Genomic DNA, 23,690 nt, shown 5'->3' with positions numbered 1-23,690 from the left:
TGGAGGATTTGATCAGCACAAATAGCGAAGATGTCATGACCTGCTTGCAGTTATCCCATCTAGTCTAGATTGGAGCCCCTCAGTTTGCCAATGAGGGTCTTCCTTCCGGAGGAAGGTTCCTCTGCTGGGGAACCTTAGAAACAAGAAACACAATTTCTTCCACCTCCAAGATGTTCAGTCAACTGTCCAAAGTGGGGTCCACAGCATTTCTAGGTGAGGGGAGACTGGTGAGTCAGGTGCTCACCTCTATGGAAAAATATCTAGAATTCCTAAAAGACATTCAAAATTGGAATTTTTAAGAAGATTTGGCTATGTATGTCTTTCTGCACAAGCAACAGCAGTTAAGCAGCAAGCCCAAGGGTTTCTCTTTTGCTGGATTACCACAGTGCTGAAGGAATCCAAAGGAACAAAACTAAATAATGTTGCTTAGACAAGCCCTTTGTAAATGAAATATATGGGATCTGCTTGGATTAAGCATCTAAAGATTACTTCTAATATTCTGGGCTAATCAACTTGCCTCTTTGTTTAGGGTGCTCTGATACTTTTATAAATCCTTTGAATGTTCTCCTTCTGATAAGGCATGTAGTACAGCTCTTTCCTGTGATGAAAGTGAGCAAGTTAGACATGTATGTGTGCAACACAAGAGCCTTCTCATGTGGTGACAAGAGAATATTTGTGGTATGCGCCTTCTCTGCAGGCGGCTCTTACATACAGGTAGAACTAATAAATCTGTTCATCTTGCCTAGCAAACATGTCAGTTGTTCAACAGAAATCTGTACAGCAGATTTAAGAAGCATTATTAGATCTATAAAAGGTCACGGGGATTCAAAGGCAAAGAGGCTTGTTTAGCTCTTTATATTGCATCGAGGAATGCATTATTTCAGGAGCCTGTCTGTGCTGCTGCAGTGCTTCATTGCTTCAGATGTCACTTGAAGCAGGAGCGGGTTTTTATAACTACACAGTAAACTCAAGATGGCTTAATGGAAATGATTTCTTCATGTGTCAAAATGACCCCTTTGTTTCTCATTTTACTCTTTTGTTGCCTGCAGCTAATCTGCTTCTGGGTTATCAGATCCAAGCATCTTACAATGCTGACTCTAGCAGTGGTATTCAGCTGGAATGCCGCCTTTTGTTTACTGGTTTTACCAGGCCTCCAATGCTTTCTTTGGTCATCTGGTGTCTCCACTAATGTGATTTGCACTCCCAGGCTCTGCAGGTAGTCATGGGCTTTTATAAGGGAATTAGAGGAAGGCCTGCCACCCTGGTTGCTAATGAATCCATAGGGCATTTCTTGTTTATGTTTCGTTTTTTCAGCTTTTTTATTCTTTTTTTTCCCATTTTTCCTTTTTTTGGGGGGGGTGAGGAGGGAACAGCCTGTTTGTGTTCCTATGTGTTTTTTTTCCTCTCTGCTCAAACTTCTGCTCTTTAAGTTGCTTTACTTGGCTCTGGTGGCATTCATGTTTTAAATGAAATTCCAAATCTTGTTGGTCAGACTGTGCTTTTTATTTTATTTTGCTTTATTTTCAGAACTTATAAAGAAAAATAAATGACTACACAAAGTACTTAAGCTTCATATCACAACAAGAAACAGAAGTTGCTCCTTGTGCTACCGAATGTAGCATTGAGGAGGAAAACTGCCTTCCTTCAAGAAAATTGTTTCAATTAAAATAGCAAATGTTGGCATAAGTGGGGAAGTTGAAGTGTTTTATTAATTGTGCTGCAGCTGGAATTGTAAGTCTTGCAAGCACGCCAGAGTTAGTTGTAAGTTGAGAAACACCATCAGTGCAGTCAGTTCATTCTGAGCCAGTGAAGGGCACCGTTGACATAGTCAAGTAAATATTGTAATAGACTTTGCAAAAAAAACGTAGTTCTGAGATTGTTTTTTAATATGAAATATGTAAATATTTCATATATTAATATTAAATATATATTCTCATATATATTTCTTATATATGCATATATATACATGCATATATAATGAGAATAAACGCTTAAACATTTTCTACTTATTTTTTAAAGTGGAGGTGAGTTCTAGGCTCCGAGGAGTTAAGTTGGGAGGAATGTCCAATGCTGAGTAAGTTGCCATATCTTATATCCACAACCTCATACTTAACTATCCTTGTTGATCTGAGTGGGGACTAATAGAGTGATTAGGGTTTTTGGATTAGGCCTGCTATTTTGTTACAGCCAGCATTTGGCTTGCGCAAAAACAAGCACAATGTCAATGCTTTTCAGGCTTCCTGCTAGTCTAATTAAGACTGGACCTGCAGTGGCAGGGTCTGTGTATTTTTTTTTATCTTTGTAAAATGTTTTTGTTGTTTTAGAATGGAAGATACTGAATCTGTGATAAAAGCAAAAGGATTTTGGAAATAAATGGGCCCTTTTCAGAAGATAATAGCCGATCTCTTTATCCGAGTCTGAAGAATTTAGAGTGATAAGAGTTGTCTCGCTGATATGTGGCTTGCAGGGTTGAACCTTTAGGAAAGAGCTTTATAAATAGTAAAACACACGGGCATGTTACAGTGCCCTTCCTTTGTGCTATTCTATGATGTTGGAGGAGGTTATATGTTTCATTGGTTCATGCAAGTATATTTGTATTTTTAACACATAAACTGAACATTGGGGCATTATTTTGTGTTCAAAGAAATGCAGTAATGTTGAGTTGGTGTTTGTACTTCAGAAAATCTGTAGAAATTCAGGTGCAGGATTTTCAATAATGGCCATATTAAGCGAGGGTATGTCAATTGAGTTTTAGCAGGCTGACAGCCGTGCTGAAGGTCCTTGTGACCCAGAAGTTTGTGACCCGTGAAATCTCAGTTTTCCTTCTATTGGTAGCATATCCTGAAGTACAGGGGACTGAAAAATGCATACGGTGTGACCCAGTGCACTGATCATGTACAAGGGGAAAATTATTTTGAGCATTTGGCCAAAAATGTGTTCGGTACAAACAAATGTAAGGGGTAGCATTAAATTATATACTTAAGCAAATGTTCTCTTGGCACAAATTCAGAAAGGCAGAAGGTGACATTTGCGGACATGAATGAGGTCTTTTTATTCAGGTATTTTAATATAATGAGGTATTTTTATTCACAACGATGATTTCCAATGCTTGGCCATTTCGTTGACTCAGCTTCACGTGCTGCATGTCAGCGAGCAGAAATCAAAGTATTCCTTTATTAACGTACTTGTGTCAGATGGAAGGAGATAAGTGACAGCAAGGAAATGGGCAGCGTTATTTCTAAAAATGGTAAATATCCCAAGGCTCCTGAAAGCGAGCAGGCAGGCAGGCAGATTTTACAGCTCTGTCCAGAGCACAGAAGGAAGATAAATCATGGCCATCCCCCTCTCATTTTTGAAATGGTTCAACCCTGGGGTTTAGCTGAAGGACTTAAGGAGTTTTTGAAGTGCAAATAGACTGGTGAAGGGTAAACCTTTTCAGAGTTTCATTTAGATGGATTTTTTTTTTCTATGTGAATTTCTGGCACCAGCTGAGATCTGGAAGGCCACGGGATTTTTTTGTTTTTGATCAATCAAGCAAACAGGACTTGCTATGGGGGTGTACATTCTCTGCATACATATTGATCCTATTGTGTTTAAAAGTAGTTAATTTAATCGGGGCTTTTTGAAACCTTCCTCCGTAAGACTTGCATTAATGGAGCTGTCATTTCAAGGTCATGTTTCAGTGTCAATAACTTAATACTAATAGCAGTAGTAGCAATATTTCAGTTACTCTATGTTAATATTGAATTGTGTTAGAATTGGTTTTACAAAAATACTTTAAAAAAATACTCAGTCTCAATTGAAAAACATTGTACTCATCAAATGAGACATTTCCAAAGCAGTCTGGTGTTACTAAATACATCGACACAAGTAGTTGTGTTACTCTTCATTACTGCTTAGGTCACTGTCCTTGGCCTGATCTGCTGCATAGAAAGTTGGGCTCCAAGAACCCATTTTACACCTTGTCCTTTCTCACAAGAGATAAAAGTCTGAGGAATTACTCAGAGCTCTATAATGTAGTTTTGAACTTTTACCATAATCTTGGTCTTGTTCACCTAAAAGATGGACTGCATATTAACTACAAACACTTCTCTCTACTGTGATCAATATTTGGAGTTGCGACATGTAAAGGTTGTCTCTATGATAAGATATCTATTTGACTGTAGGGCAGCATATATTTTGCTACTTTTGGTCTGTACTCGATGCCAAGACCTCAAAGTATTCAGAATATGATTTCAGAGCAGCGTGGACTGATCAGGGTGGGCAGTGAGGTAGAAAGCAGAGCATTTTGTGCAGCTGTTTCAGTCATGTCCCAGTACGATAGAGGCTCCTACATTTATGTTTTTCCCAACCGAGTGGGGCGTTATCAAATGTATTGGTGCAGGGATCACTCAGTGGCTCAGAGTGGGAGAGCAGCTGTGAAGTTAGGATGCACCTCTCTTGTTGGGATGCTTCTACAGTTTCTGTTCAAAAAGGACCAAATGCAGCTGATGTTATTTGTTTTCACAGATGATATGCAGAGAGACGGACTCAGGACCTGTTAAAAAATACAGCTGCAGAAGTGTGTATTGCAGTTTTCCCCAGACCTCACATTAAACTTTTGGTTAATAGACCCCCTATGCTTTGTTTTACAGCTCTAGCTTTTATCTCCATTAACCTCATGTGCTGTCAATCTCATGTACTGTAACAATGGTTATTTCCTGTAGTGTTTGAAAACCGGTCATGAGATGCTGTTTAAAGCTTTCCTGAGACAGAAAGAGGTTTCCCTGCATGCCGCTGTAGATGAAGGGATTCTCAGAATTTGTGGCATCACTTTTGCAAGTATGTCACTGGGAGATGCTAATATGGCCTCCTCTTTGTTGAGTAAGAGATTTACAGAACCACCCAGGACTGCTTCTCTCCCATTCAGAAGTCTGTTTGCACCAACTGGATAAAAGGCTCCGAGTGCATTTTGAAGCAGAGATTTTTGCTTCAATCTGATTAGACATGTGAGTTTGTGTTTTGAAGGAGAACTTATGTGCCATGTTGCTGAAACTGTTTCCAAATGCCTTCTAAATTTGTAAGAATTTTTCAGCAGTTTTTATTTTTATACCAAATATCTCTACTCTTTCATTCTGATCACAGGTAAATTCCACAAAATCCTTCCATGGGTTGCTAGGATAAAGAAAGTAAAAAGGCCATCATTGCTACTAACTACAGCTGCCACAAAGCACATACTCTTTTTGGCCTTTGATTGTGTCAGATTCCTTTTCTTTGCAATTGTTTTTCCTTTTTTTTTTTCTTTTTTCTTTTTTTTCTTCCACTTGAGAGAGGTTTATGGTGCCATGTCCTTCAGGACAGCCCTGTCTTAGGGTTGAAGTTGTATTTCTCTCTGAGTTCCTAGAGGTGATGTTATCTTTTGTTCCCTTAGCAGCGTGGTCATTCCTAAGAGCATCTGTCACTTGGGGCATTGTAAGATGGATGAGCCTCAAGTGAACTGCTGGTAGAAGCAAATGGTGAAAATAAGAAAAGCTGAGGGGGCTGGGGTCTTCAGAAGGGACAGACAACAAGGAAGCTCTGTTAGAAATCAAAAGTAAGCCAGGCGGTATTGGAAGGAAGAGCCAAGATGGATCACACATTACCATCTTGGAGGCTAAGACTGAGGGCTGATTTATGCTGGAGATCTGTCTTGGTGAAAATGCCATAGGTTTTCTTCCTGTCTGGAAATGAAGGAGGATCCGAAGGGTATGATCTGAACATCATGTGAAAACATCATGTGAAGAAATTGTATTTTTGCATCATGCTGTAAGGCTAAGACAAATCAATGCTGCTGTTAGCCAGCAGAAGGGTTGCCAATTTTTTTGCACTTCCTAAGTGGTATGTGAGAATCTTTCAATACTGAGTGGGTCTGTAGCAGAAAATCAAAGCTGAGCTTATTAGTATTAGGTTTGCTTCTGGAAAAACAGGAGACTTGAAATTCTAAGCAGTTTGGCTTTCAAAGGGTGTGTAATGTTTTAAACAGTTTCAGTACAGTGTCTCTGATGCAGCCTAGCTAACTAGTTCAGTTAGTCATTGTAATAGAAAGAAAGTGGTGTACAAAAAACACCCAACATCCCAAGTCCCCAAAAAACTGCCCCCCAACACACTAACGAGTGAAGCCAGGGCTCCAAACCGAGCAGAGGTCTGTGTTTGCAAAAGCAGCTGGCTGCAAACAAAAGGCGCAGCCCAGTGTGTGTCAAGGTTTGGGATGGGTCTGGGAGGATCTCGACTTGAAAAATTATTTTGTCACACTATTGGCATTGGTCCATAAGGGGAAGCACTGGTTGAAAGGCGAAGAAATTAAGATGATTAGAAGCTTTAAAGCTTCACAAATGGTAGAGTATCTCTCTTCTGAATGGATGTAAATAATAGATGAAAGACTAGGGGTGACAACAAAGGATCAGGGCGTTTAAGAGAATGTGTGCAGCCTGAATAGCGGTCTGTGGCCTAGGGCCAAAGGTCTTAGCTTTGAGTGTAATTAGAAGAAAATACAAAAATGTCATTACTAGCAGGTGAAATGTTCAGCACGTGTCCGAAAAATAGCAATTTCAGACCCAGGAGCTGCTGGAATTGGATTACTGCCGTTCTGCGATCATTAAAGTCCTCGCAGAGTCCTCTGGTTTGGTCAGGAGCTGAGCGCATTAACCTCATTGGCCATCTGTGGTAGATCTGCTGCTGGCCTAGCAGGGATGTGGGGCAGGAGTAGAGCTGTGTGCACGTCTTCACCCAGAAGACAATCCCAAACAAATACATTACCTTGGTAAGAGATAAGGTCTAGAGCTGCTTTCCTCAATAGTCTGATTTCTAATAACAACAGGAGGAAGAAGTTTAAAGCTATTTCCCTTTGAATTTTAAAACCTGGCTTCTGAATTACAGGCATGCATTGTACAGAGTTGTATTCATTCTGTTCTTGACACCAGGTCTAAAGGTGTGGTAGCAGCTTTAAGCCTGAAATCCTATCTGTGAGCAAGACAGATTACTTGAAATCTTTTTGCAAAATATTAAGAAGTCAAACCAGCTTGTATGCCTAAAAGTCTTGTCAGAATCCCGTTGATGATAATTTAATGCTTTTCCTCATGTTAATTACTGTTCTGTACAGACATAAGTATTTTAGGAGATACTGTTCTGCTTATTACTTGTTCTACCGTTGTTGTCATTCTTTGAATATTTCAGGTGTGTTCTGTTTTATGAATTGTAATTTCTATTAGAAATACTTCCACTTAAATACTTTTGTGGGGTGTCAAATAGGAGAGAAATCAGCGAATTCTGACTTGGTTTTGAAAACTGATCTCTAGTTCTGAGTAGATAACCACCCACCCATTTATTTGGCTTCTTTTTGAATGAGGAGTCAAACAATTATTTCTACATTATCATTTCTTTTTGATTTTTCTGTAACAGTTAAATGTTTCACACCAATGAGGTAGGTTCCTAATATTGCATATGGTGCCTTCAACACTAAAAGTGTACAGATGTTGTGACAGACTTGGACTTTCTGGTAGAAAGCACAGAAAAAAGCAATGCAGCTTTAACCAAGTATGCTCTTTACCAGGTGTGACTAGGTAGGTTTTGTTGGGTGTTTATAAAATACATGCTGGCACAAATCATTCTAATGTTTTTTTTTTCTTTCTCCCTTCTTATTTTTCAGGTGGTTGGGAGTTTTAAACAGTTTCACAGCAAGACCTCACAAACTCTTAGCTGCATCCTTTAATCATGACTGCATTTCAGATAGGCTAAAAGGAATCTGAGAAGGTACTGTACTCCTCTTTCCTAATAAAGAATACGTGGGATGTTTGTGTTTCACTTTTGAGCTTTCAAATACACGGACTACATTTTGAGAATGTTGTAGACTGTAAATTTCTACTTTGTTTTGCTTTGGTCGTGCATGTATCTTAAGTTCTTCAGAGAGGTCTTAACGTATGTTTTCATTTTTCTTACATATCCATCATGAGGTCAACTTTGTTATTTAATGACACTTGAAACTGTAACAATTTTCTTCTTATACTCTACTTAGAAGTGCTGCAAATACCTAAGCTATTAGCTAAATATGAGTTTTATTCACTTGGAGAGTGGGTGTTTGTTTGTTTGTCCTCTCAAAGGGCTTAAAACAAATGGGAAGAAGAATGCAGATCTTTGTCATGATCAGGATAGATTTGTGCTTCCAACTGAGATTCTCACAAGTGTTTTTTCTGACTTCTTAAAGGGGGAGGCTTGACTTAGTACACAGTATTGGGCTTGCATAGTTTCTTGTTGCATTTAAATAGCCAGCGTACCCAGAAGGCTGAAGATGCTTTATGACCTCTTGCATCCCTGGGGCAAGGGCAACGTGGAGGCCTAGCAGAGCTAGGGGGTCATTGCCACCGCCTGTGTCCCGAGTGGCCCCTGCAGGGTCCCAAAACCTGCCTGCAGGAAGGTTTTACTTGGCAACATCTGGATCGTGGTAGGAGTCAGTAAGGGGGGAACCTCCAGCGTTTTGCTTCCCTGGGTGCCAGGAAGATGCAACATTCGCCTCCTCGATGGGGGGGAGGCAGATTCTGTGGCCCTGAAGTTAGGCCTAAACAATTGCAGAGGTCAAAGGACAGCTGAGTGCGGTCAATGAGACACCCTGGGGTGTATTTTGTTACTTAGTAAAAGGAGCAGCATCCTAAAACCCTAAAGGATTCTCTTGAAAATCTGTGTTGTGAAAAGGTTTTATGAGTCTGATGGCAAAAAGTGCTGATTTAGCTAAGGAATGCTTTCTTTTGTCTAAATGAAAGGCTAATCCTTACCAAATGTTGGCAGCTATTATAGCGCGGTCAATGCGGGTCTGAAAGGACAGTTAGAGTAGAAGTATACTTTGGTATCTCAAACGTTTATCATTTTATTGGTTCTATAACTGAAAAGGTTCCTGAACTTTCACCTTTTGATCCTAAAATTTATATGTCATAATCAAAAAGTACGAAGTAAAACCCATCAGTTAGAAATTAAAAGACTCTTTCTTAGGGAGCCGTCCTATCCCAGTCACGCTGTCTCTCCTCAAAGATTTGCTTTAGATTATCAAGATACAGCCTTGTTTAAATTATAACTTTTTAATCTCCTAAAACTTACTAACTTGTTGAAAATATGGGGTTGTTTTTTGCTGCTCTTGAGCAATTTTTGCGGACCATGTTGTAATGCTCGCAATGAATTTTAAAGGACAGTTTTTGAGTAATTAATTCCAATAATTTATTTAGCATTATCTTTCTTCAAATTGACTGATTATTAACACTTAACATTTGTCACAGAAACAGATAAGAAATCAATGTCAAGAGCCAAGACCTCGTAAGTAACAAGAAAGGAAATGCAATAGCAGCTGTCTTCGCAAGAAAGGTGGTGGGGGAAGGAGCGTGTATGTGGCTGAAAAGGTTTAGTGCTTTTTGTTTCCCTTTGGAAAGGGGGGTGGCTGTGGGGCACAACCCAAGATCTCAGACTCCTCGGCCCTCCTGTCTTACACAAACAGTCATTGTCAAATTAGGAAGATACCTGGGAGCCAGTGATAGCATTTTTATTGTACCTGACATGGTGGTTTGTCCTGATCTTTAGAAGAACACCATAAGAAGAGTTAAGTAGAATGAATTGCTTAGTTTTCGAGGGAAAAAAAAAAAAAAAAAGAGCAAAGATGTTGACAAACAATTTTGTATTTTTTTTTCCTATTTATTTTTTGGGGGAAAAAAAAACAAAAAAAAACTTGACTGCAAATTGTGGCTCTCCAAAGAGCTTAATTTTTAAACTCTTTAAAAATGCTATTTACAGATGCTTAGCATTGATTTATGTCAAGGTTAAGGCACCTTTAAACAAATAAAGTTGTGAATGAATAAACCTACTAAAATACAAATCACCAATTAAACACAGAAGATATTTGTATAGCATTCAAGTTGCTACAAAGCTGACACATATTCTGAATTTCTTTTGATAACCCCATCTAAAATCATCAGGAAATGATAGCGTGTGTGTTTGAGGGGTACACAAGGGAGTGTACAGATTGGGTAGGGATGGAAGGTCAAACCTTAACTTTGACTTTCTAGGCCTTAGCTTAATTCTTTTGCAGTAAGGCAGTAACAGATGAAGAAACAATTAGTGATTTATTTATCCATTAGATTGAATTGGCTTTTGCCATACGGATGTCTGTTCGCAGCTTTATATCTATAAATATCAATATCCCATTTTATACATGTATCTGTGTAAAATGAAGAGATACTTAATATCAGCTTTATAATTAAAACACTGTGGGAAGCATATATATGAGCTGGAAAACTTACTTTTATGATCCTATAATTTAGTTACTTGAGATATATAACATGAAGTATATGTTAATGTATGTTATTAAGACATTTTTTCATCCGCTGTTCTGCAGAGAATTTTTCTGTATCTTATGTAAATGTTTATTGGGATTTTTTCCCCAAAGAAGATTTTAGCCCACAGTAATTATTTTGCACATAGTATTTTCTCTGACTGCTGCAAAAGCTGATTACAAATACTGAGAGGGCAATTTTCTTTATACTGAATGTCAGTATTCACTGGAAGTTTTATGAGTGCCTTTAAGAGTGCATAGAATCAGTAAATTTTTTGTATTACTGACTCACTAAACAACAGTAGCAGCTTTGGGAATCAAAACTGCCTCTGTTAGCACGTTTCTGTTGCAGGTAAATTAAGTCCAGTTTGTAAACATTCTTAAGTCTTTTCTTTTTGGGAGAAAAACAAGTAGAGAAGCACATCTGATGCCTCCAATAGATAATACATGTTAGTATCATCTTTTCTTCTTCCAGGACATAAAGACCTCATATGCAGTGTGTCAGAACAAGTAATGAATTGCATCACAGAACAAATAGGGGCATTAGAATTATGAATTTTTTCTTCTCCTGTTGGGGGTTAATATGTAATTATTGATTTTTTTTTTCATCTTATAGGTAAAGATTAAGGTTTTTCTTTGTCAGATCTAAACGGCTTTATATAAATGTGCAGAAAGGGGTACATCCCACAGACACCTATTGGGATTCCAAAGCATCTGGAAAGAAAGGCTTCAATGACAGTTTTTCTGTTTAGGCGTAGCCCTTTGAATGTCAAAACCGTTCTTTTTAGATACATCCCCCACATATGATGCTGTTAATGTTTTGTTTTGTTGGTGACTTGTTTGTCGAAATTGTCATTTTACTGAAAGCGTGGATGCTGCAGAAGGCCTAGCAGTGATGTGCATCTTTGATCTCAAACAGGGACTGCCTCTGGTAATTTCAGAGATGCTTGACAGAGCCTTTGTTTATTTTACAGAAGAATTCATGGTATTCTGGGGAGGGGAGAAAGTAGTCAGGTTTGACACATGATAAACACATGTTTCGGGAAAGGAAAAAGGATTCTACAAAGCACTCCACAATTTGAAGTTCATTTCCACCAAGATTCTGTGCTAGATGATTGTCTTTTTAATACAAATTCTATCAGTGATGTAAAAATCTCAGCAGGGAGGCTGCAGAAAATGTCCATACAATATTTAGCTTAAGATTGTGTGTTTAAGGTGATTGCTATGGTTTTGACCTATGCAGGGTTTTGTGTTTGTTCAGTGCTTGCTTTCTTTAAGAGAAATGGCTGTGAAAGCAGCTTGCTTTATTATTTGTCTCTGCATCACCAGTTACAAGGGGATGCAGAAAAAAGATCCTACGTATGTCTCTCGATCTGTGGACAGCATGGGAGCTTCAGATTAGAAAAGAATTGCTTATTCCTTTTTAAAAACATATTCTGAGCTCTCATGGGGAGTAATGGAACCATTTTGACCTATTTGAAAACAAGAGTTTTGGAAGAGTTGCACAGGAATGTGCTCTGAGAACTTCTGACAAATATTCTGATGCAGCCTCTCCACAACATAAGAGAGGCTCCTTTCCACGTTTGTTGGTTCCTTTCTGGGAGTCATCGTTTCCAACACTCATAAAAGCACGGCTAATGCTTTTTTTGGACTTGCTTTGTTTTCAGTCAGGGCATTAGAGAGGAAAAGGATTGTAACCCATAACCCACATATGCATTTTTATACAAATGCTTTAGTGAAGGCAGTTTGACTCTTCAAGACATTATTTATTACTCCTTGATTTATTTTTACTTTTTAATCTAGAAATCTTTGTCATGGATTTGTTTAATAATCTGAGAGAGAAAGAAGCAAAACTTGATAGTGCTTTTGGCAGGATTATACATTTTATGGATCAAGGAAATGGAACTCGTGAGGTTCTTGGCTGCTAAGTATCCTGGTTTGTGCCACATCGCAGTCATGCTTTGGCTGTAGAGCCCATCTGGTTTTCAAGGTGCTAACCCCAGCAGAAGGGTAATCCTGAGGTGGCTTTCTGATTGTGTATTTGAGAAACTGCCACACAATGACTGCAGTTCTGCTGGCTTCAAGGGGTAAAAATGAGCCATTTGCAGCAAAAGAAGGGATGAAGCTTACAAAGTCCTCCCGTAGAGCTTCAGTTTTAGTCTTTTACAGCTGTCACAAATCAAAACAGGCATCAGATAAGATGAAGACTGGAAAACGACAGCATTTGGTAGATATTCCTGAAGAATCAGGCTGTTTGGAAAGCTGCAGTAGCCAATGAAACCTGTATTACCATTATTCTTCCTACAGGGATTGTTTTATTTCTATTTTTTTGTGTCAGTTAATACACATTGTTGGAATTAAGAATATCTCTGCAAGATGCACAGAAATTATTTTCTATTGCTTGGCAGTAAAAAATGTTCCTGGTTCCTTTGTTTAGTAGTTAGAATGTGAGCAGAGAAAAGCTGCCTATGTGGATTTTTAGTAGGGGTTTTAATGCCTGTGCCCTAGGATCCAGTGTTGAGATGTTTCAGAACAGATTACGTTTCGTGGTACAGAGTGCTAACCATCTAATTTATGTCTGTGTTTTGCTAATCCATAGTGCAAAGCCCTACTCCAAAGTCATACTGAAAACAGTAATACAACGCTAGAGCATATGTACCAAAAAAAAGAAAGAATGAGAGTTAGGAACAAACTGAGTAAATGTAAAGGTTCAAAACAACATGGATATTAAGTGTCACATGGTTATTTCTGTTAGTTCAGTAGTGTTGAAGAGTTGATCACAAACTTTACTGATAAGGCCTTCAAATGATGTTTGGTGCTGTAGGTGAAGCACTCAGCTTCTCACTGTCAGGCCAACTTAGCTTCATAGACTGCCATGAAGTCCATTTTTACTAGCAGTGCAAGTTGAAATGCCACCATTAGTGCTTCATTTTGTGTCACGGTATATCTGTGAAACATGGAAATTTAAAAATATATATTAAAATATACATGTATATCTAAATGGGATATTATTACACAGTGCCGCATTGCAATAACCATTAAATCTACGTTAAAACTTCAGGTTTAAGTTACCTAACTGATGTGACTGAAAAGATACATTCACGTGTTATAGATTAACCTAAATTTATTTGGGAACTTGAGATCAGAGAAACATCTCATTTGTGCTACATCGGGCTATAGTTATTTAAATCATTCTTATGTTAATTAAATAGATACTACTTGTTCTTTAGTTTCATCAGCTGAGTTGTGAGTGGTGGTACCCCAGTCTTCAAAAATATAACTTTCCTGATTGTGCTAAGATGCAAAGTTTTTGGGAGCCTTAATTCATGTCTACAACTAATTGCTAAATCAAAATTACACAGCCTAATACACCTTGATCTTAGAGCTGAGATTAAGCACCATTACTGATTTAGTTGTATTGCAGTGGCATTAATAATGTGGTTAATAGCCCAAGTGATTTAGGGGAAAGGCTGTAAAGGGTGAAAGCTGAGTAGGAGTGGGTTTGCTTTAAGGAAGCAGGATGAGATTTTCGGAGGTGCTCCTTGGTGATTTCCTTGTGCTGCCTCTGCAGTCAGTGTGAGCACATCCTTTGCTTTAAATTGATGAAATCTTTCAATGTTACCAAAAATTAAAAATGAGAAGTTAGATTTTTATGATGATAATTTTTTTCCCCTGAAGTTTTTTTCCATATCAATAAAAGGGTAAAATGTACCCTTTTTGTTGAAGGTACATAGAAATGTTCTGTTCCCTGTGTACACAGTGGAAGATCCCAGTAGCACAAAAGGATTTGCTCCAGCTTTCGCAAGTTAATTTGAAAGACCTTGGAAAACCTTGACAGTAACTTCTCCGCTAATTTCATAGAATCATTTAATGGACTCAGAGAAGCCTTGCAGTCAGAATGGGGTAAATCAACATAATTAACTTCTGAATTCAAGGTGTTCCTCGTTTCAGAGCAGCCTGCTTGATGTCGCATTTTTGCTCCATTAGTGTTCCAATATTTTTATAGAACTTTCAGTAATTCTTTTGTGTTCAGGCATTTCACTCCCTTAAATGCTTATAGCATAGTGTCATTTATTCACAGATACTAGCCTCTCATGATTATTGCGTATTGTGCAATCACTGTGTGTGAACTCGCATAAATTAAGTAGTCAAATGTTTTCCTTCATCTGTTTGTTGCATCTGTTTAGCAAGGAAATGGCATCAGAGGTAGTTTGGCTCAATCTCAATCCTTAAATCATCTCAAATCTCATGAAAGGAATGCGATCAGCATCCCCAGCCTTCCTCTGTTTGTGGCATGTGAGCTTAGACTACCTGGGATTCGGCATCTGGTTTCTGAGATGGAGCCATGGCCTGGAGGAAAGTAAATCCAGCCCAAGCTCTACGTAGTTCAACTCACAAAGCCTCATGTGTGGGAATGTGGCCACATAGTTTTCAGCTCCAGATGGGGCTAAGGAGGACCCACTGCTGTCAGTTTGTCGTGGATTGACTCTAACCACACACACTGAACTTTGAAACAGTACTTGGAAATTTCAGACTCGTGAAAGATTACATCTAAAGAGAGCATTTGAAAGATGAAGGAGAATGCAGGATGTTGAGCAATAAACTGCTGAGCTCATAACTTAAAACTACTGAATGACAATTTTGTAAGTATAAGTACTTCTTACTTTTGTAAGAAGAAGAAAAATCTTGTCAGGAAAAGTGTTCTTGATCTTTCACCTTCTTTACTTGGATGTGGTAGTGGATATAGGATGCTATCAATATTTTCTTCATAGTAAATGAAAAATTGTAAGACAGCCCCACTATAAGCAGTCAGTATAGTCTAATAGTTCATTTTTTTTCCTGGAAGGCTTTGTGAATTGTCTTGTCACTCACCAGATAAAATTGTAAACTCTTTTACAGTTGAGCTTGAATAACCCCAACACAGACAAAAGCAGGGTGAGAATCTCAGGATCTTGAAAGGACTTGTGGGGGTAAAAGGGATCTTACAGAGGCTGTGAGATAAGGTACATGTTAATGAGAACACTCTGTCTTTCATTCTTGTCTTGAATCCCATATTAAGCCTTTCCTCCTTGTTGCTGTGGTTGATGCTGGTACATACTTCTGTCACTGTAGTCTACACTTTTAATTAACAAATATATTTGCTACTTGTGTTGTTAGCTGTCATCCTTTCTGCTTGTATGCATGCTTGTGATAGATCCTAACGATGCCCTAGTGGAAAAAATATGAGTCCCAGAACATCAGTAAGGCTGATGTAAATAACAGAAAATGCTCAATATACCTGAAGCAATCAGCTCCCAGACAATTTTACAGTATAAATAGATGCCTGCTTTCCCTTTGCCTAAGATGACCCATCAAGATACAGAAGCTTTGTGGGGCCTGTGAGTACCTTTGTCAAGAAACTTGTTTTCTTTTCCTTTGAAGAGAAACTTTTCTGTGGGGTTAAGCCAGATCAAAAGTCAGATTATGTGTTTTGGAGAATACAATTACATCATTAGGTTAAACACAAAGTAAGGACTTGATAGAGCTGACTTAATGGAGGGTGTTTGCATCAGATTCATCATTCGCTATCAGGTAATTGTGAAATTGCTTTAAGCCATAACAACAACACTCACCCCCTCCCTCATCCTCCAGTTCAGTTCCTCTCCTTTAAAGTCTCTGGGGTCATGACCCACCTGGAGGCCAGATATGCGCTATCTGGTGTACTGAATGATCTGATTATATTTTTACTCGTAAAGCCTACAGCTCCATATGTAGATCTGCTCCAAAGAATTGCTGGGTAATGGCCTACTTTCCAAAAAAGCTCTACTTTTTTTTTTCTTAGTGTGTGGGAAGGGTATGTGCAGGACCAGAATGATGTATTTTTCTGATTGGAACAAGTTTGTAACATTTGCTGTGCTCAGACACTGCCAGTCTGCTGGAGCTGTAAAGAAACCAGGACCTGCTTCTTCTGGAACATGCAGTGTCCTATTTGTGCTCAGTTCTCTTGACCATACAGAACTACATTATTTGCTTGAATTGATACGACTTTGTTGCAAATTCAGCCTCTGTGGTTGAAAGAAGCATTTGTCCTTTACTGCCATGCTAAAATCACATTTTGAAATCTTTAGCTACTTCTAATTGTCTGCCTTTACAGAGTCACCTGTCAGTCCTAGTTTTGTTTTCTACAGTGAACATCTATAGTTAATTTCTGACCAAAATTTACAGCATTAGTACCCCAATTCAGACTGCAGAGTAGCTCTCTAACTCCAGCAAATGCCCCTTAATCCTCTGGCTCAGTGTTAGCTACTGCAAAGAAGGCGTGAAGTAGTCTCAGTAAATCTGCTTTGAAGCAGCTCCGCAGTAGTGGAGATGCTCAGGATGTGTAGGGTAGGAGTCATGATGACTTAGTGTCAGGATCTTTACAGAGGAGCACCCTCTGAGTGATAGAGCTGGGAGGTGCAGGTCGTCTGAATGTCAGGAAGTTCTCCTTTTAGTTTTTGCTGCAAGTTTCATTTTGAAGTTATTCCATTTTAACTGTCTTGTGTCTCTCAATAGTGTTTTAAGGACATGGACTAAAAATTGCCTGATTAGAGTGGCAAAGTTGGTGAAATAGAAGGGATATCTGAACCTTCTTCCTTGGCGTAGTAATGAGAAAGTGTAGAGGGAAACCTTAAGCTTTATTTTTGCCCCATTGGAAATCATTCTTGGAGCCCCTCCACAGACACACTTAAAGCAGGTGATGCTGTGCTGCAGCTGTGTGGCTGCAAGCCCCCTACCACTGACACAGTCAGGAGGAAAATGAAATGCTTCCTAATTGCACCAGGCACTCAGGGTAGATTCAAAAACAGAAACACAAAGGCAGTAATGCCCTGAATCAGTGTCCTTGGCTTTTGGTTGGCTGGATTAGAAGAGCGGATGGGAGAGCTGCATGCTGTGGGAAGGCCTCTCCAGCCCTCTCCCTTGCAGAGGGGCAGCCTCCTTCTCCTGCCCCTCCTCTCCCCAGCTCCCTTGAACTCCCTGTGAGGCCCAGCTGCCCTAATGGCCTGGGGCAGCGTTAGAACATCAGCTGCCCAGCTCTGGCTTGCTGGCACTGGGCTCCCTGGGGCCTAACTTCCCCTGCTGCAGCCAGGTCCGTGTCTTATGGCTGCTCCCTCACTGCATCCCACCTCCTGGGTTCCTCACTCTTCTCCCTCTAGTCTTGAGAGAAGCCTTCCTCTTGCTCCGTTGCTCCATTTTGTGCCTTGAGGAGACCAATTCCTGAGCCTCCCTCTACTGGATGTTTCCAAGCTCCTTATAATCTTGCTTTGTTTTCTCACAGCAAGCTGGAATGGTCCCCTCCAGTTATGTTAACCCACCATTTCAAATTAATCCTTGACAGTCATCCTCCACAGGCAGGTCTCTCTGCATTGATCCCATGAAGAAAAATTAAATTAAAAATACACTTCTAAATGCCTACTTATCTTCTTGGCTGAGGCTTTTTTCTGGCTGTGGGACTAGGTGACATCTAGTGAAGGAAAGTACAAAGACAATAAGTGTTTGTACTTTCTACTATTGATTTAACAGAGAAGAAGTAACCTCTGTTGAAATAAAATTCTCTGAAAACGCAGTCTTGTATTTTGAACAGTAGAAAATGTTACATCTTAAATTGTTTTTTTTGGAGTAAATGTTACATGGCATGATGACCCAGCAAAGTGGAAAATTTCATGTTTTATTGAGTCTGCCCTACCTAGTTGTAAACCTTTCCATGGCCATCCTGGTACTAGATGTTTACTATATCCTAATGCTGAGGGAACAAATATAAGTGGTTGTGGGGTGAATAATGTTGCCCAAGGAGAAGTGATGATATAAAAGTCTACTTGTGCATAATATTTCATAAAATTGATAAGTTAATCATTGTTATAAACATGAACGTTAACTGTCAAGATAGACGTTTAGAAGGTTGTTATCACTACAGCAATGTAAAGCATAATTTAAAATAAAAGCACTTCACTGCATTTGCAGAAGACTCTTAAAAACAGGGAGCTGACTTCCACGCAATTTCAGTTGATATTAGCAAAACCAAAATTTCAAGTTACTGGATGTCTATATAAGGGTTTTTGTTGTTGTTTTGTTTGTTTGTTTGTTTTTTGCAAATGATGGCATATTCACTCCCAGGTTAAATAATATTAAAGTAGTTCAACAACTAGTGATGAAGCCAGACTTGAAGTTTGCAGTCTTCTGTGTTGTTCACTTCTATGGTCTATTTCGAAAATCCTGAAAATGACAATAATAATGATTTTCTCTCTTTCTCCCCTCTGCCCTTACCCCACCAAAATTCTACACCAAAGGGGTTATTGAGTTTGCTGCGAAGGAAATGTATGTGCAAAACACAAAGCAGTTGTGCTAAAACCTGTAATCGAAACAAGAGTATGCATGGTGTACCAAATACTTAGAGAGAAACGTAGTGCTTGTTAGAGCACAATATTATCAAACTTGATGTCTCTGCCAGTGTCTGCCATGGTGGATATTAAAAAGATCTCACTTGTCCTTTTTAAAATGTCTGTATATGCACTTTCCCTTGTGCTTATCAACCATTTTCTTTGCATTTTTAGATCATGGGGAATTCATACGCTGGGCAGCTAAAATCTGCCCGTTTTGAAGAAGCTCTTCATAACTCCATAGAAGCTTCTCTGAGATGTAGTAGCGTTGTCCCACGGCCGATCTTCTCACAGCTGTACCTGGATCCTGACCAGCCACCTTTCTTGCCGGAAGGTAACCATGAAAGTATGGCACATTTCAATTGTTGTTTTTCTGAGAAAAGGGTGGGATGTATTTCATTAAATAACAAAAAGCTGTACTGCTGTTCATTGTGTGACACAAAATCTGAATTTCAGGCCTTGTTGAGGAGAGAATAGCATACTGTTTTTTTTTAAAGGGGGTGGTCACAAATGCTGACGAAAATTTTACTTTGATTTTTTTTCTTGCTCAGATGTGAAGCCAAAAGTGGAAGAGTTGGATAAAGAGTTAGTGCATCGCTATTCACAAAATGGAAATTTGGACTTTTCAACTAACCAAACAGTTAATGAAATGGAAGATGAAGAGGAGGATGAAGACATGTCAGATTCAAGCAGTCCACCAATCCCGTATTCACAAAAACCCGCCCCAGAAGGGTCTTGCACTACTGATGGTTGGTGTACTTTCTTTTACCTGTGACATCTTTAAAAGCAGGTCATAGTATAATGCATTACCTCTGAACTTAGAAACATTTGAGCAAGGAGGTCTCAAATTTACTGTTCAAATGAAATGTGTTACTTGAAAACAGTTCCTGAGATTTATCGTGGCACATTATTAGTTTCTGAAAGTCCCTCATTTTCTTTACTCATCACTGATTCGTTGTCCATAAAGAAGTTACTTGAGTCAGCGTTGATATGGCTTGTTCCTGGTCTGTCTCTAAAACCTTGGCAGAGTGCTTAGACATTGAGGTGTGTCAGAAACTTCGGCAAAACTGGATTTTATTGCTTGTATGGGCAAAAGGAGGAGTTGGAGGGAGAACATGGGGAAGAGACTTGGTGTTTGTTCTGCTACTTGGAGGACAAGAGGGATTTTAGTGGGAGCTTGTCTGTTTTCTCTTCCCCACATGCCCACTTGCCATTGGTTGCTTACCTTGAGCAATCCTGATTATTGTTCAAGGTAATCAAAATTGCAGACAGTACTATTTTTGTTTTCTTTTAAATACTTGAAAGAAAGGGATGGATCATTATGAATATACCTGTTGGACTTTTTCTTTCTGAATGTAGTTCATTTAAACATTCACACTTCATGTAATGTTGGTGTCTGTAGTGCATTCTGGAAGACCTTACGTAGGCAGTTCTGTGTTTTGAGTTTTATTTAAAAGTCATCTGTGGTCACTGTATATTAGAATTAAGTTTTTTATCTTACGTTCTCCATAATTTAGGATTGTTCAGTTCATTACTCTTTGTCAACTTAGCTGTTTTCAATTTACAAAATCTCTCTCCAGTGTTTTCCATTTAAAAGTACATTCCTTTTGTGTCTGGAAAATGAAAGGAAATATATATATATATTTAAGATTACTAATGGTCTGTAAGAACAGTTTTATTTGTGTTTAAAACTCCCAGTTTTGTTTAAAACATTCACTCTGCTGGTTGTATCTCAGTGAAATAATAATCTGATAGCTCATCTTTCTTCTCATGAATATGCCCTTCCAGAGACTTAAGATACAATCACTGTCATTGTTTACATTCCTTATCTTAGTTATTTAATTACAAAGATAAATAACGTTAGGTAAATGTTAAAGAATACTGGTAGACTAATTAAAGTCACTGTAGCTGTTTCGATGCATTAAATTGAGCATGTGCTTCATTGCTTATCCAAGGGCAAAATCTTGGTACCAGAACCTGCTGTTCATAGCTCCTCTTGCTGTAAAACCCATCTCCCACGTTCTAGCACAGATAGGGTGAAATCTTTCTCCTTTTTAAGGTATTTGCAGTTTGTCTTTCCTGCATCCAGGATTGTTGTCATCAGATTATTTTCTGTGATGACCTGTTCCTTTACTCAGATGGCTGAGTTGTCAGTCACATGCAGAAAGCACTCGTTGCCTTTTTTCACCTGTAAAAAACGAGTGCTTTGAGACTGACAGTTTGTTGGATGCTCCTTTGCAGTCGTCCATAATGTTACATTCCTTAACTTTCCTTATAGCCTTTGGAAGGAGCAAATGCATTTGTTATCGATGCTCACTATTAGGAATAAAACTAAGTGCTTTGTAATCAAAAATAATAGATATATAATTAACTTACTGCAACTTCCATGAAGATTAGATTTTAAGAAAAAATACTGTTCTGTTTTCATACAGGTACCTCGAATTCAACAGAACAGTACAGGAAACTGCTCTGATTTGTTTGCTGTTGCTTTAAAAACGCACCGTTTCTAAGTTGTAGAAAAGCATTTTATGCAAAACGTGGGAAGCACAATGGTAGCACCTTTCTTTTGTTAGAAAATCCTCAGTTTACTTGTTGCTTAAAGGTGGGCCGAGGTAGTTTCTGAGACAATTAGGTAAGCAGGTACTTAACACCTGATCAGTTACTGTGAAGTTACAATAGCAAGTGACAGTGACTGGTAATTCATATGTAATTCTTGGAAGCTAATTTCTTATGCAAATACCTCATTTATTGCAGTTCAACAAGGGGCTGGTACCCCGCACTGAAACTGCTTCTTCCTATCGGTAGGGAAAGGAAAGACTTATAAAAACCACAATCTGAAGAAGATTCTGGTTGGGAAGTTGGGAAGACACATTTTCATTTTCAAAACGATGGCACTGAATTAACCTAAACAAAGTGGTGTTGAGAATGCAAATAGAATACTCCGAAACAAAAACTAATGGATTTTCTTTCAAAGAAATGCAGAGAATGTCTGTAAAAGCCATTTGCTATTCTTTCTGTGACTGCTCTTGATATTTGTAAATCCCCAATCAGAACACAAATGCCTGTTCTTTATTTAAACAAAAGCTGGCATCCTCTGGGAAGATTTTTTTTTAATGGAGCAGCTCAGCTTTTGCTTTTTATGATTTCATGGTGATAGTTTCATAAAGAGAAGCTGATTTATTTCAGTGGTTCATAGGTTTTGTCTATAAGATGTCTTATTTGTCTATAAGATATACATAGGTTGGTGTGCCATTCTTTTTCCTTAGGCCTCGTGAGTTAGGGCTGCTCAGCATAAAAAATAAGGTGTTAACTCGGTTACAAATGAGTTATAAATCTCAGCCGTGAGATGCAGATAGATTTTGCATGGTCAGAATCTTATACATGGGCAGCACAATTTAGATTTGTGTAGAGGGATCCAGTTTTGTCTTTCCTAATATGGGAACTCTTAATATCAATGCATAATCATGCAAAACAGAGGGGAAAGGAGGTTGGGGTCTCTGTGTTGTTTGCTGGCTTGAAAAATATACTTTTATAGTTAAAGCATAGCAGAGAAAGTGGTTAATCCCTCCTTAGCATCCTTGTAGTCAATTACCTGTTTCTAAATAACAATTGCTTGCATGGAATTTTCTCATTTCGTTTGAAAAAACAGCTGAAACCAGAAGAGTGACTTACAGTCCCAAAAACCGAGGGGAAGGATGTAGATGACAGACTCTTGAGTGAATACCATCCCCCTTTCTTTGAAGGAAGAATCAAGACTTTACTGCACAGCAGCAGCTTTACATTCTCTGAATATCTGCTGCTTTAAGCGAGTACCAGCCGTGCTGTACCTGGCCAAACTGCCAGCCTCCACTTGCTGGAAATGTGGCAGCTGGATGAACAGGAGCCCCTGAAAACGCGAAGCTCCCTGTGCTGCCCCCTATCGCTGCTTGTCTCTTAGGATGGCTTGTCTTTGCTGCAGGGGGAGCCGGGGGAGCTGCTTTCAGTGTCGGTGCTGTTAATCTGTCTGCTTCCCAGGAAAACGCGGTTGATGCAATTGCCTGGATGTCCTGCTGCCCGTCTGTCAGCGGGATGGTAGCTGCTTTCGGCCACTTTGGGCTGAAATGTAGAAAGTCTAGTATCAGCAAGATCTGTAAAGTTCAGGAGCTTGTCAGGTGACATCGGAGCCCCCAAACTAGTGTCCCCTGGAGCAGAAAAGTAATTATACCTCTCCTTTCACACAGCCCAAACATTACGGAGGCATGTGCTGGCCAGCTGATCTACACATGCATATCTCTGATGCAGAGATGTCGCCAGCTGAGGCAGACAAAAATGCAGGAGGAGACTGCACAGGGAGGAAGGAGATCGTAGAAGGGATTTGAGAGAACTTTGGATGGAGGAAGAGATGACACAGGGGCACAAGTTACATATTATTTGCAAGTTGTGAAGGAGTATATGTAGAGTACTGGTGCAACACTTCATTTCACTGGGACATCCAAGCCTTCAGTCATCCAGAAAAGCTCAGAGTTTCATGTAATGATGTGGAATCATCAAATGGTTTGGGTTGGAAGGGACCTTAAAGCCCAACCCGTCCCACCCCGTGCCACGGGCAGGGCTGCCCCCAGCAGCTCAGCTGCCCAGGGCCCCATCCAACCTGGCCTTGAGCACCTCCAGGGATGGGGCACCACAGCTTCTATGGGCAGCTGTGACAGCACCTCACCGCCCTCTGAGTGAAGCATTTCCTCTTAACATCTGCTCTAAACCTTATTGGATTTTAAACTGTTACCTTTTGTACTATCACTGTGTTCAGCCAACTGAACACTGCATGCTGGAAAGCAAGTCCATAGTGAAATGCGTTAGGTGCTGATGATCAGAATCCTGCTTTCTCTTGTGTTGTAGAATTGCTGTCGCCAACAGTTCATTCAATAGCCTCTTTCTAGACATTGCGCTTCTGGGCATTTCTTGAGAAAATCCTTCTTTAAAGATACAGGTTT

The 23,690-nt window shown here is 39.3% G+C and overlaps 1 protein-coding gene across 20 annotated transcripts in view; it reads left to right on the top strand.

Moving 5' to 3' along the window:
* Positions 1-23,690, top strand: part of GREB1L (GREB1 like retinoic acid receptor coactivator) — a 108,581-nt gene that overhangs the window by 39,274 nt on the left and 45,617 nt on the right. For 8 of the 20 annotated variants that reach the window (XM_032442689.2, XM_032442687.2, XM_032442685.2 and 5 more), the window contains 3 exons: positions 7,664-7,767; positions 18,895-19,054; positions 19,272-19,469. In XM_032442689.2, the coding sequence (XP_032298580.2) occupies positions 18,898-19,054; positions 19,272-19,469 (355 nt within the window). In that variant the 5' untranslated portion in view covers positions 7,664-7,767; positions 18,895-18,897. Of the gene's footprint in view, positions 1-7,663; positions 7,768-15,223; positions 15,328-18,894; positions 19,067-19,271; positions 19,470-23,690 lie in introns of all 20 variants that reach the window. The other 12 variants (XM_032442688.2, XM_015855407.3, XM_085539608.1 and 9 more) reach the window with 3 other exon arrangements.

The sequence above is a fragment of the Coturnix japonica genome, chromosome 2 (genome assembly GCF_054131305.1).
Source record: "Coturnix japonica strain WE chromosome 2, WE-NBRP24, whole genome shotgun sequence".
NCBI lineage: Eukaryota > Metazoa > Chordata > Aves > Galliformes > Phasianidae > Coturnix > Coturnix japonica.
The sequence above is the reverse complement of the archived record's forward strand: the minus strand, read 5'-3'. Positions and strand labels throughout refer to the sequence as shown.